Source organism: Microcebus murinus, chromosome 6, assembly GCF_040939455.1.
Source record: "Microcebus murinus isolate Inina chromosome 6, M.murinus_Inina_mat1.0, whole genome shotgun sequence".
In the NCBI taxonomy this organism is placed as follows: domain Eukaryota; kingdom Metazoa; phylum Chordata; class Mammalia; order Primates; family Cheirogaleidae; genus Microcebus; species Microcebus murinus.
Genome location: NC_134109.1, coordinates 111,645,351 through 111,660,659, shown reverse-complemented (window position 1 = coordinate 111,660,659; position 15,309 = coordinate 111,645,351). Strand labels below are relative to the sequence as shown.

The window sequence follows — 15,309 nt, the reverse complement described above, 5'->3', positions numbered from 1 at the left end:
TAGTCTGTCTCCCACAGGCCAGCTCTATTGGCATGGCATGAGAGTTTTTACCAGGATCTTCTTGGCAGGCAGAATCTTTTATTTTAGAGAAGCAGAATTCTGTGTACATCTGAACTGCTCTGGCTAAAAATGTATTTTAATGCTGCTGGTGTTGGAATGTTGGTTTTGTTTCTTTTTTATTAATGTACCAATCACCTTTTCCCCACTGGCATTGCTCTTTTCATAGCTCAGTAAAGAAAGCTGCCATCCAACTGTAAAATATGACTGGTTTTGGACCAATTCATTTAGAGCCTACAAAGAGGTAGTGCATCCATTTCTTCAAGTTAGAAGTTAAACCTGTTAAAAGTTTTATTATCTTTTATATCAAGCTTCCATCTGAATGGATAAATGCAGTAATGTCAGAGGCATCTCAGACTTCATGAAAGATAAGTTCATAATTCAAACTGTACATTGTTATGCATGAAAAAGTGTGTCATATTCTGAAATATATGTTCACAGAGTCATTACACAGGACTTCCTGATGTAGTCCAAGTAGCAAGTTGAAATCAAGGGTATCCTTTATTCATTGCATTTTTCACAATTCCTGAGGTATTAAGATGGCCCAATGCTCCAACCAAATATATGTCAAGCACTTTGGTAACAACTCAGGAGGAAGGGCTCTACTGAGGGTGGGACTATTAGGGGACTAGGGTGAAGCAGACAGCGAATCAGGGATCAGAACCTCATAAACAAGTTAGATGGTTAGAACCTCATCAAGTTGTTTAGCCTGAATTTTCTACCTGTAGATTGTCATCAGAGCTGAAAGGGACACTAGTGATCAATCATCATCCAACACCCATGTTGGCAGACAAAGAAACCAAGGTGCAGGCAGGACATACTATGCACTCAGCTAGCAGTGGAGCTGCAACTCGGGTCTGGGCCTCTTTCCACGACACAGCACTACCTCTCTGACCAACAGCACATCTTAAGGCAGTGAACAGCAGCTTATACTTCTTTCAGTTCCCAGATCTACGTTCATATGAATGGTTCCACTGTAACTACATGGAAATATACAGTGAAACTCAAATTTTAAAATGTGAAAACGTTTCCTCTTAGCATGACTGTTGTGTACAATTACCTTGCTGTCTTTCATCCCAGCTAAATGTTGGATGGCTCCGGATATCCCAACAGCAATATAAAGTTCCTGAAATAAAAGAGAGCACATTATTGATATGTATTTATATAATATTTTCCAAAATGTTTGCTATTTGCAATTTAAGTCTTAGGCAAAAGATATGTTAAATAAAACTGATGCAATACATATTATGTAAACTATGCTTTCCTTTTTCTCTGATCATCTTAATCCACATTTCTCTTTTTCCTATGAATTCCTATAATAGTGGTGGTATATTGATAAATATTAGATGAGGATTATTGAGCATTTACTATGTGCCAGACACTGTGTTAACCATTTTATATCAAGTGTCTTAACCTCACAATTACCTCTGAGGTAGCACTTTTCATGTGTGGCACTCATTAGAATATCACTGATCTCAGTGATTCTAATATCACTCGTTAGAATATCACAACTCATACACGTAGTATACACCCACTCATAATATACACACATTGTATATTAACATATAAACATATAAACCCAAAGATATTAAAACAGATTTTGACTTGTCTTTTCACAAAGGGATATTTGTTAAAATGGAAATTAGGATACATTTATTAAACTTAGCATTTTGAAAAACCAGAAATATAATTCAGTGTCAAGAGGTTCTAAACACATACACATATACAATTTCCCTGAATAAAAAATAACAAACTAATTGGTTTTCTTTTTCTTGAGACAGAGTTTCACACTACTGCCTCAGCTAGAGTACAGTGACATTATCATAGCTCACTGCAACCTCTGACTCCTAGGCTCAAGGAATCCTCCTGCCTCAGCCTCCTGAATAACTGGGACTACAGGCATGTGCCACCATGCTCAGTTAATTTTTTTATTTTTAGTAGAGACAGGGTCTCGCTCTTGCTCAGGCTGGTCTTGAAATCCTGAGCTCAAGCGATCCTCCCGCCTCAGCCTCCCAGAGTGCTAGGATTACAGGCATGAGCCATAGCACCCTGCTGTAACAAACTTCTTGAAAGGCACAGGCTGAATGAACATTTGTATTTCCAGCACCTAATGAAAAGGCCTCCATACTGTAGTTTCTCAGTAAATGCTGAAGATGGTATATGCACCTCTTCTTGCGTCTCTGCTCTCAATAATTACAAAGGGAATGATGACCAACTACTGTTCTGTCCCCTTATCTATAATTTTTAAAGAACCCATGTTTGAAAATTAAAACTATCATCGTGGAAAACTGATTTAATAGGCGTTTAATTAAAAGAGCTAGGCCGGGCATGGTGGCTCACACCTATAATCCTAGCACTCTGGGAGGCCGAGGCGTGCGGATTGCTCGAGCCCAGGAATTCGAAACCAGCCTGAGCAAGAGCAAGACCCCGTCTCTACTATAAATAGAAACAAATTAATTGGCCAACTAATATATAGAAAAAATTAGCCGGGCATGGTGGCACATGCCTGTAGTCCCAGCTACTCGGGAGGCTGAGGCAGAAGGATTGCTTGAGCCCAGGAGTTTGAGGTTGCTGTGAGCTAGGCTGACGCCACGGCACTCACTCTAGCCTGGGCAACAAAGCGAGACTCTGTCTCAAAAAAAAACAGAGCTTAGCTGCTTCATTTTGTCTACTAGGTATAATTAAAGCTTCAACTGAAAACCTTTTCCCACACATAAACTGAACTAACAAGTCCTGGGTTGGGTAGAAGGTGCACCCGCCATTTAACCAGACTGACACTACAGTTTTGTCACAACTGACAGTAAAGTCTTTCCTCAATATGAATAATATGTGGAAGCCATTGAAGGTGGCTCTGTCACACTTAGTTTTATTACATGGCAGACACTTTGAAGGCAAAGACAGTGGCAGGTGGTCCCACCCTGTTTTCTGCACTGCTTATGATCTAATTTAACAACTGCTCACTCTAAAATATGAGGATTTTTCAACTAGGATCTGGGAATAATGTTATTGCCTCCTAATATTATGATTTTTCATAGCACCTAAGTGTACATGGCCACATATAAGTCAATTCCCTTTTTGGGGCCTCACTTTCTATAACTGTAAACAGAAGAGGTACAGCCCCAGGATTGGGGCTTATTTAAAAAACTCCCCAAGATACTCTCATTACAGCCAGAGCTACAATGAAAACCACTATGACAGGTGATCCCTCAACCCTCTGGCAGTCTGAACCCTGTAACTGCCCAGCACATTGGTGGGCTATCCCTAGACCTTGTCTTTAAAGGAACGAAGCGGCCAACTGCTCCCAAAGCAGCAGGATACCACTGTGTAACCTGGAAAAGGAAACAATCTAGTCCTCAAAGTGAGTTGATCATCTAAAAATGAGCTGAGTTTGTTTTCTGATTCAACTTGCTCTATAGTTACCAAATGTCTTAAGATAAGTAAGAGCAATTTGGCTTAGAGAGACGGTGTCTTAGGGTGGTGAAGCACACTGCAGAAAGTAAACTGTATGGGTGAGGATAAAAAAGCGATTGCTCCATGATCCTATCTTGAAAGTATCCAGTGTGTCAATTATGACCATACACACTCGGACAATGCAATAAGGCCTTATAATAAGGCAGTATACTGTCTCCTCAGACACGGACACTCACATGAGTGATAAACAAGCTTCTTTTCTTTAAAAAAGCACAATTATTTTCTATTTAAGATTTGTAGATAACTTCAAGTGATAATATTAAGGTTATTCCAGTTTATTCTAACTAGCATTTCATTTATAAAGGACATTCATTAAACTGTTAATCAACATATACTTACTAAAGCTCATATTAAGGAAAACCAGGCCAACAAATTCTAATGTAAAGATTTTCAAAGCAATTTTTTTTTTTTTTTTTTTTTGAGACAGAGTCTGGCTTTGTTGCCCAGGCTAGAGTGAGTGCCGTGGCGTCAGCCTAGCTCACAGCAACCTCAAACTCCTGGGCTCAAGCGATCCTCCTGCCTCAGCCTCTCAAGTAGCTGGGACTACAGGCATGCACCACCATGCCCGGCTGATTTTTTCTATGTATAATATTAGTTGGCCAATTAATTTCTTTCTATTTATAGTAGAGACGGGGTCTAGCTCTTGCTCAGGCTGGTTTCGAACTCCTGACCTCGAGCAATCCGCCCGCCTCGGCCTCCCAGAGTGCTAGGATTACAGGCGTGAGCCACCGCGCCGGCCCAAAGCAATTTTTTTTAGCTAAGCAAACAGACAAATTGTTCCACTAAGCACTCTTCCTAACAACTATTCTAGGTATGCTCTCAAAGCAAGTACTGGAAAGATCAATAGCCCCATAAATGAGTCTTTCTGACATACATGCCTACATTAAAATTCAGCAAGTCTTAAAAGCTCCATTTGTATCATAAAATGCTAATAAAAATGTTGATTCACTCTGGCAGCAAATACAAATATAAATATAATATAAATGAAATTTACTTTAAACCCCCTGCCTCTCCCAAAATGAATTCCATTCACTTTAACCATAAATGTCACTTAGGAAATAACAGATTCTGGGCCAGAACAAACCAAAAGCAGGTGCTTCAGGGCTATTTCTACCTTTCTGATCAGCATCAATAATCCGAATGGATCAACATGACCAATAGGACTTTATTCTACTGTCTTGCAAACATGGTTCTCTGAACAAATGTAAAAGCACTGAAACAAGAGGAGTCCCGGGATTTTGGCTGCTCTTCTGAGGCTCAGATAGCTTTCTCAGGTAGGAAGAGAGGCTTTTTTCTTGCTTTTTAAAAAACATGTACAGGCAATTAGACTAATATCCTAGTCTAATTCTTCATGGTTCAGAAAGCATTTTTGTATTTCAATAATAATAATTAGTATGTACAAAACTCGTCACAGATGCTAATTTATGGAGCACTTCAGATACTGCTTCACAACATAACAAGACAATCCCTGCCCTGAGGCACTTTCCTTCTAAATCTAAAAGATAATTTGGAGAGAAAATGAGAGATGTTGGAAGGGAGAAGAGCAATTAAGTGCTCAAAAACAAGTGGGATTAAAGAAAAGAACAGACAGAGAAAGGAGGGATAGTCCTAGAGGCTTTACAATCTAGAAGAGGGAAAGAACAGATCAACCCACATGGCTGGTAGCATTCAGGTGGTCACTCTGTGATGCAAGAATTGGGACTGTGGGAAGAAGTAAAGCCACAGAACAGGAAGAGGACTAGAGGTTATTCTGAAATATAAAGGGCACTGCAGTACCTTAACACAAACAACGACTGGCAAAAGAAAACACAAATCCCTTTCTCTTTGCCAAAACCTAAAAAAACCCTATAGCTATAGTCTCATGTAAAGAACTTAGGGGCTGAGGTCTAACCCACTTTACAGTGGGTTGAGATGGAAACAGCAACAGCACTCAGAACCTGCGGCATCTGATATGATTTAACAGAGATTTACCAAGGGAATATGCTGCTGTGGTCAAGAACTTAGGCTCTGAAGAATCACTGCCTAGGTTCAAATCCCAGCTCTGCCATCTGATAGACACATGACTGTGGGTCAGTTATTTAAACTCTCCATGCTTCAGTTTTGCTCATCTGAAAAATTGTGATTTTAAGAAGTCCTACTTCATAGGGTACTTACTACAAAGGCTTCAGTCCTTAGCATAGTATCTGGTTTCCCAAGACACACTGGTACACACTGGTTAAGATCTGTTCAAACATTGATTCCCTCAGCCCAATGGCTGGCCAGGTGGGCTCCTGGGGTGGTCTCAGGATTACCATGTACAGCTGAACAGGCTGTACACTGAACAACTCTGGAGGGAGGCACCGTCCATATCACAGTCACTACAGACCTGCATGCTTATTACCATAATATTCCAACAGATGGCAGTAAAATAACTCAAAAAGAGGGTAATTTATCATTCATACAGAGAGGTGTATGGACTAGTGGAAGTGCTGGGTGGCCAGAACCCCCTGTGGTACAACTATTATACTTTTCTAAGTGTACCCCAACAGGAAAGAGTTGAGCAGCACTGGGTAACTGATTTTACTGGTGTTGGTATTGTTGTACCTTACAAGTAATACAAAGATAACTAATTCTGTCCCCTGTCCTCAAGAAGCTCATAGTCTAACAATACAGGCTAAGGGCAAAGTCATAAAAATTTGTAATCAAATAAAGGAAAACGGCAAAGAAGTGTGAGAGAGCTCTGGCCTCTCATGCAATCCCTCACTTTCTGTCCCTGCTACTGAGAAAAGGAAAGTGCTCCATGAGCAGAGAGCAGACCAGGGAAAATCCTTACCTTCTGCCAGGCAGGGACCCACTTTTGCAATCTGTGCCCATCTGTTCTTATTCCCTTAGTCCTTCAGACAAAACAAGCAGGGTTTAATGGTTCTAGCTTGGTGATAAAACTGCATGTCTGAGAAACAAAGGATGATTGGAATGAAATCCTCATACTTTTACAAAAATCTAACCAACTGGCAGATTCAACATGGTCAGAGAGTTCTCTCGTGGATGATTATATTTTAGCTGCCTTCTTCAGAAAGTAAGTATATTAACATTACTCCCACTTTACACACACCTTGTGCTGAAAATCTGGAATTCTAAGACTGCTATCTGAATCCTATTTCTCTAGAGTTTAGTGCAGAAGCTAAAGGGAAAGCTGCCCCATACCTGCATGTTGTATTTTAGCCTACACTGTTTGTTAAGTGCAAAACAGAGATATTCATTCAATATATCCATATATCTTATAAGCCACATATTTAAATTTTCTAGTAGCCACATTAAAATAAACATCAGAAAGAAACAGGTAAAACTAATTTTAATAATATGTCTCATTTCACACTAATCCCATTTCAAGTGCCCAAGAGCACATATAGCTTAGTGGTTATCATGTTGGACAGTACACATCCAAAATTACCACAGAACAAACTAAAGAAGAGCCTTCTCATAAGCTCTACTAGGGTACTATGGATCATGGTTTGACAACAGATCCAGACACAGAATGGCATTAGTCTTGTGTGTCTGCTTTGCCGTACTGGCTCAGAGCAAGACCAGGTTGTTTTAAGGTTTATAGGTTGTTTTAAACTCAGTGAGAAAGTGAACCAAAAAGGAAAGTCAGCAGTGTGGCAGAGCCAAAGACTAACATTAGAGGCAGCAAGATTAAACAAGAGAGCAGCCAATGGAGAAGGTTACAAATAGAGGACGGAAGTCCATCAATCTTCAGGTAGTGTGGCCCACTCTGGGAAAACCAAAAGCACATGAAAACTACTGGTTTAATATAGTAAGTTTATACTCTAAAAAGCAACTCTCCAACTATCAAATTTTGTTCTCTAGTAAGTTATATTTTTTTCTTTAAACTCTAGACAGACCTGAAAAAAAATCTATCCTTAAAAACTCACAATTCTCAAAAATATACCTAAAATATGAGTCAAAAAATTAAAATGGAAATTTAAAAATACCCGGAACAAAATGCCAAGAAAGGCAGGTATATCAGAATATGTAGGGTACAGCTAAAGTGATACTTAGAAAGATATCTATAACCATAAATGCACATTAGAAGACAATGACAGAAGACTCATGAACTAAGATCTCAACTCAAGAAAGTTGAAAATTAGCAAAAACAATCTTTATTTAATCACAGTTATAACTAAAAAAAAAAAAAAAAAATCAGAAAGAGCAGGGTTCAGATCCTGACTCTCACACTTATCAATCTGTGCTTTGAGGGAAGTTATTCAATTTCTCAAAGGTTCCATCTCCTCGTGTGTAAAATGCAGACGCATATCTGCAGCTAATAGGATTGTTGTGATGACTTAAATAACAAAACGCATGTGAATTGCTCAAAATATGTTCAATATTACTATAATGCTATCATTATTGCTAAAATTACCACTAAATCTTTAAACTAGAAGCCATTTTTAATGTGTTATAGTTCTTGATAGAACAGAAGACAGCCAATTATAAAAAATTTCACTTTGAACTATACCTATAGTCAAGTGAAGTTGTTACTAATGATATAATTTTTCTAGGGTAATGTATTGGGAAAATTTCTTTTCATTGATAACTTTAGTATCTTCTTTGCATTTAGTACTGTCATAATTTCTGCCCAACTTCCTAGACAGTGTTTGCTTAGGAAGTTGGGGTACATTTCTTAATAAATTTCTAACATAATAAATATTAATATTTATTATACAATATTTATTAATATTAATAAATTCCCATAACATCTTAGTGCTGGGATACATATCCCAAATGCAGGCACCAACACATATCAAGTTGGCCATATAAAAAAATACACATGAAGGGAAATTATATAAGTTTATGACATAAACTCACAAATTCACTTTTTTCTGGAATTGTAACAGTATTCTGCCTGCAGCAACTTCAGAACCACTTTACTTTAAACAAAGTAGAATGGAGAGATTTAAACATTTACTCTTTTGTTTATATGAAATATGAATATGAGTGGAGTGGTTAAATCTAGAGCATTCAGAGCAGAAAAACCAAGCCAATGTTATTTCCTCTCTTAAAAAAATGTTTTAAATTTCTTTTCTATCAAAAGTTTCCTTTTCTAGATAGACGTGGGGGAGGAACGTGAAAAACTACATTTCTTTAAAGAAAAAACTTTTAAATGCATCAAGTAGTTCTAATTAAATTAGAGTTCAGAGATCAATGTTATGTGCTCGAAAACAATTTTCCTATGACTGCTTCAGCCAGGACAAGAGTTTTACAGAATGGCAAATGCATTCTCAACCTTCTTTACTCAACAGCCTACAAAGACAAAACCTTAACAGCAACTATCATGGCTAAAACATAATACACACACACAGGACAAATACCAGGTTAGGAGTTAAATGAATTTATCATAGCAAATAACGAATGTGTCTTTGAGAAACAGATTAACTGAACTGTATTTTCTAATTACTGCAAGCCTCCTGTGCATTAATATTGCTGTATTTCATCCTGCTGCTCATTTAAACAGCCAAACTATTTCCTCTGTTTGCCAAATTGTGTTTAAGTCTCTTCTCTTTATGGAAGAATCCCCAAAACACAACTATCTGTGGCTCTTTCCTCAAACAGCTCCCTGCTCTGCCTGTGTTATGGCATTCTCAGGCAGGATTCTGGCTAAACTGAGTATTACATGGATGGAAGATTTTACCCACACTCTTGGTTTGAAGCTGAAATTATATCCCATCTGTCAGACATTGCTTCTCTAACTAAGACTAGCTTCTGTTTTATCAGAATTCAAGACAGCATACTAATCATCACAGTCACATGTATAATACTATCTATGATATGCCAGTAACTATGCTCTATTTTAAACACATTATGTCACTTAACTATGACAACTCTATAGAGTGGCAATTACTCCCATTTTATAGAAGAGAAAGCAGACACTCAGGCAGGCTTGCTGTGTTGTCCAAGTTTATACACATCTAGTAAAAGGTAGGCTTCCCCAACTCCAGCCTCACTGAGGTACATTTGACAAGTAAAAATTGTATATATTTATGTGTATAATTTGATGTTTTGACATATGTGTACAATGTGAAATGATTACCACAATCAAGCTAATTAATACATCCATCACCTCAGATAGTTACCTTTTTTTTGGTAGTGAGAACACTTAAGATATACTCTCTTAACAAATTTCAAGTATACAATCCAGTATTACTAACTGTAATCACCATTCTATACAATAGATACTGAGAACATTCGTCCTACGTAACTAAAACTTTGTACCCTCTGACCAACATCTCCCCATTTCCCCCACCTCCCAGGCCTGGGCAACCACCATTCTACTCTCTTAAAAGGCAGGCTTCTTAACCTAAGTCCTTTGATTCTAAATTCAGTACTTTTGCTACTTATACCATATTATGACTCAGTATTGTTACAGTACTGGTAACATGCTTTAACTGAAGTTACCAGTCTGTTAAAACACCCGTAAATATTCATTTTAGAGAAAAATCTCTAAAATAAGATTAGATCAGATGACTAGCCAAATTAAGTTTGCATGTTAAAGAAAGCATTGTCAACCTTAGCTAACACTGGCTTTTAACCCATGTTACTAGGAGTATCGATTTGTACATTAGCTCTGAGTTTCCTCATCGTGAATAATGACATAAGCTACACCCTTTAGACTGAGGGCTCTGTCAACCACTGCATGTCAGTAGGACACTTCCAGCGCAGCCTCCACTCACATGCACCAGCTGCAAAGACATCAGAGAGGCTGTCATAGAAGAGGCAGGACTTTGAAACTGTTTCTTGTTTTTGATGTTTGTTTAATTTATGTAAGCTGCACTGAAAACTTTTTAACTAAATATTTTGAGCTGGCTTTCAATGAAGTTAGTATCTTGTTCCAAATAACTGTTAAAGGGAAATAAATGTCTAGAAGCAAAGCCAAAAAATGAAATTTGGAAGAAAAAACAGCAGTCCTTATCTAGCCTCTTAAGAGTTTTCTCATTAGTGGACATCCATGGCTCAGTAGATGGGTTTGGTTCTTTTTAGTCAAAGAATATGTAGTCAAAAGATTCCTTGAAATTTTAAATTCATTCTTAGAGGTAAGTTCCTCCATCTGCTCTTTACCAGCCCACCTTTTCTAGGAGGTATAGGGATCCAAGCTAATGTCTTCTTCACAACTAGCCTAGTTATATCATACCCAAAGCAAGTGGCAATTCATATCACTAGCCTATGCTTCATTATGTAACTCACAGTTTTTTTGTTCAAAAAGTAAATTTAATAACCCAGTTGCTTAAATATAAAGAGACTTTTTTAAACAAAGACATTAACTATATTGTGACGTGCAATTCAAAAGTTTAAATGTAAACTAGAAAAAGTGAAATTTCAGCCCTTGCCCTTTTAGTACTGTTTTTTAACTGCAGATTTTGATTACATATGATCTATAGGACCTGAAACAAGTTTTTCTTAATATTTCCACATTAAAATATTTTCATATTTAACTATTTTGCAACTAGATGCTTTGCATTTACCTAATTAGCTTCAATACTAATTCACAGATTTTCTTTCCATTGTGGGAAAATATACTTCAAGTATATCAGAAATGATGGAAATTATTTTATTCCATCTAAAATTATTCAGATGGTTAATTCATATTGAAATATTTGTGTATGTGACATCAAAATACTTGAATATATAATGAAGCCTATTACAAAGCTTTGCACTTTAGCACATCAAATAAGTTTATCTATCAAAATTTTTATCAGTAAGCTTCTTTAACTGATCCCAGTTAAACTTACTAAATTCTACATATTTATGTAGAATTTTGGAGTTGTAGGGAATCTTTGGAATTATCTATGCAATCTCTTTATTTTATCAATGAAAAAAATCAAGACCCCAGGGAACAAAGCTGGCACTAGAACCTATGTCTACTGACTTCTAAGTAGTATTCTTTGCACTTAACAAGCTACTTATTTCCTAAATTACTAAGAGCTAGTAGGTCAATGCTTACACATAGCCTTTCTTGATGTTTAATCTAACATTATTAAGACAACTTCTATGTCAAGAAGTCTATGACAGCTACAAAGCAACCAGAGGAAAACAATTTGATGGTTCCTCAAAAAGTTATACACAGAATTACCATATGACCCAGTAATTCCAGTCCTATGTATATACCCCAAAGAACTGACAAGAGGAACTCAAAGGGATACTTGTATGTGAATGTTCACAGCAGCATTATTTACAATAGGCAAAAGGTGAAAATAAAACAACCCAAGTGTTCATTGACAGATGAATAGATAAATATTTACAGATTATTGGAATATTATTCATCCATAAAAACGAATGAAGTTCTGATACATGCTACAACATAGATGAAATTTGAAAATGTGCTAAATGAAACTAGTGAGTCACAAAAGACAAATATTGTTCAATTCTACTTATGTGAAATATCTAGAATAGGCAAATTCCTAGTGACAGAAAGTAGATTAGCAATTACCAGGGAATGAGGTGGAGGGTAATCAGGAATTATTACTTAATGGGTATAGAGTGGCGATTTGTGGTGATGAAAACTTTTGGAAACAGTGGTGATGGTTGCACAACATTGTGAATATAATTACTGGCACTTACTTGTACACTTAAAAATGGTTAAGATGTCAAATTTTATGGTATACAACAAAAAAGTCATTAGAAAGTTATCACCTTGGCAGAAGTCTTCACATCATTTTCCATCTTCAAAAAACTTAATTCTAAAATCTTGTGGTTTTGTTAATTATAAAAAATATAGTTAACATACATTAAAAATAATAATAACAGGGGAAACTGGGTACACGATTTATAGGAATTTGCTGCACTATCTTCACAATTTTTCTTTAAATCTAAAATTGTTCTTAAAAAGTTTTTTTTTTAAAAAAGCAACCTAAGTTGTGAAGTTCAGCCCAAGTTACACAAAGACTTCTTGAAACACCTTCTAAAGTTCTAAGAATTTGAGTAGAGCTAATAAAATGGGAAAAAAGTAATGCCAGTAAGAAGATAATAAATTTATTACGTATCCAAACTAACTAGAGATCTTCTAAAGCAACCTCACTTTAAGTAAATAGAATACATTCCTCCTGCCCCAAATACCATTTCCCAAATTCCCTTTCAGACTAAGACTGGCTAGTATTACTACATAATTAAACTAAGCTATTAAAATGTTCTTCTGCACATCTTAGTACTTATATCTTTGGCCTGAAGTAAACACAAATATTAAATTACATATGCTAAAAAAGCAATTATCCATTGAATAAACATGTCCTTCTAGTACAGTGTCTTCTGTTCTTTGACATTCATGTGTGTATTTACACATGAGAAGCCATACATGAGAAAATAAATGAGTTTTTATATGAAAGAACCAAAACTACAGTTAGAATAAGGATAGAAATTTGGAATAGTTTTATTCCTTTCAAGTTACCACACCAAGATAGCTTCAACAAAGATTTGCTGTGTACTCTTATTGATTTTCATGCCAGCTATTAAATTAGATTCACTATCTACAAGGCATGTCAATTATCATTATCAGTGGCGTACTTCTAAAGTTACCGTATACATGTAAAAAAGAATTCAATAGACTCTCTGAAACTTAAAATCTTTAACTTTATATAATAAAATTATAATAGATAAACTTCACTGATATTGGTCCTCTGGAATAAATGTTTGGAGAAATCAGTCTAATAAAAACTAGCTAAGAAAACAAACCAAAGATATAATTAGAACTCCTAATTTTTGGCAATTAACTTTTTAACTACTACACAACCAAACAATTTATATATCCAAACCACAGTTTACAAATTCTACAACTTCTCCTTTGTCATTTTAAGCTTCATTTTAAACTTTGATCATCCAGGCCACGTAACTACCTTTAAGAAGCATGCTCAGGGTGTCTTCTGGACCTCAGTTCCATACAGCATTTCTTTTTGTCCTCTTGGGAATAGAACGTCAATTGCTTTCAGCTAAATGCACTCACATATGAATATTTTAGTACAATTTAATGCTTCTATACCAACCCCAAAGGAACAGAGCACCAATTTGTGAGCACAGTTCTCTTGGAGTTAAAAGCCAAGCTAGATAATGCAGTATGAAAGCAGTTGTCAATCTTCAGCTCTTTAGCAAGTTATAAGGGCAGCCCATAAATTCAGTCCCAGCTGTATACAAATAACTCTATAAAGTTTGTTTCTGCACAGACTTTTCAACAATAGTGAATTTTCAAAAGAAAGCCCAGAAACAAAATTTATTATGTTAGTAAGTTCTCTCCAAACTGCTCATTCATCTGGTAACTTTAAACTGGCTTCCATTCACTTAGTCTCAGAATTATAAATGGACAGCTGGTCGATAAGTAAAATACCAAAATACAGCCAAAGTAAGAAGTTGCACTAAGTGTAAGAATACATTTCCCTGGCATTGGATAACAGATTCTTTAAAGACTGCAGTATGCTTTTATGTTTGGATGGTTAGGCGGGTAAGGTCAGCATCATCAACAGAACTAATAGAAGGTGACTCAGAAATAAATATAAAATGGGAATTACCACCAAACATGCCAAGTCTTAAAAGGACATACTAATTAAATCCTAGTCAAAGCATAAATCTGAAACTCTATTAAACTCAACAAATATTAAGGCACTATCAAAGTCCAATGAGTCTGTCAAATGTCAGTTAAAGAATTCAAGATCTGTTCCAATTTCAAAATAAAATAAAAAAAATCTCTTAGCAAACAAGGATTTATGACAGTAACTATAAAAATAGCTAACACACAGCACTTAATACATGCCAGATGCAGTGTTAAGTGTTTTATATGTATTAACTCATTTGACCCAGTTTTACATATATTAACTCATTTAATCTTTAAAACTACAGTATGAAGTATGGACAATTATTACCACCATTAGACAGTTAAGAAAACTGTGGCACAAAGAGGTTAAGTGATTTGTCTGAAGTCACAGAGGAAGCAAGTGGCACTGTTAAGAGCTGCATCCAGGCAACGTGTCTGGACTCTTACCCATTTTTAACCACTATAGGATACTGCCTATTGTAGAGAAATTTTTACAATCTGATAAAGGATATCCACCAAAACCAGACAGAAAACATTATACTTATGGTAAAACCCTGGAAGAATTTCCTTGAAAATAAGGGACAGGGATGTTTATTATCATCATTATATTCAACAATGTCCAGGAAGCCATATCTTACACACAATAAAAAAGAAAATTAAACAAAAGGATGAAACAAAATTTCATAATTTGCAGAAAACATGACTATGCTTGTATAATACCCAAGAGAATCTATAGATAAATTAATAAGAGCAACATAAAAATATCAATTATATTCCTATATATCTTTATATACCTTTATAACAAAAGTCATAAAACTAAATAAGTAGAGAAATAAAATCATGGTTATAGAGAGAAGACCAAATACTGTAAAGATATCAACTCTCAGCCAGACATGGTAGCTCATGCCTGTAATCCCTAGCACTCTAGGCTGAGGCAGGAGGATAGTTTGAGCTTAGGAGTTCCAGACCAGCCCGAGCAAGAGCAAGACCCCATCTCTACTAAAAAAATAGAAAGAAATTAGCTGGACAACTAAATATAAATACATACATATATACATGTATGTATGTATTTATATTTATTTAGCTGGGCATGGTGGTGCATGCCTGTAGTCCCAGCTACTTGAGAGGCTGAGGCAGAAGGATTGCTTGAGCCCAGGAGTTTGAGGTTGCTGTGAGTTTGAGATGGCTGATACCACGCACGGCACTCTAGCCCGGGGAACAGAGCAAGACTC

At 36.3% G+C, this 15,309-nt stretch overlaps 1 protein-coding gene across 2 annotated transcripts in view; it reads right to left on the bottom strand.

Moving 5' to 3' along the window:
* The window catches only part of ETFA (electron transfer flavoprotein subunit alpha), a 75,656-nt gene that overhangs the window by 9,646 nt on the left and 50,701 nt on the right, over nt 1–15,309 (bottom strand). For both annotated transcript variants that reach the window (XM_012739369.3, XM_076004583.1), the window contains one exon: nt 1,118–1,183. In XM_012739369.3, the coding sequence (XP_012594823.1) occupies nt 1,118–1,183 (66 nt within the window). The remainder of the gene's footprint in view (nt 1–1,117; nt 1,184–15,309) is intronic.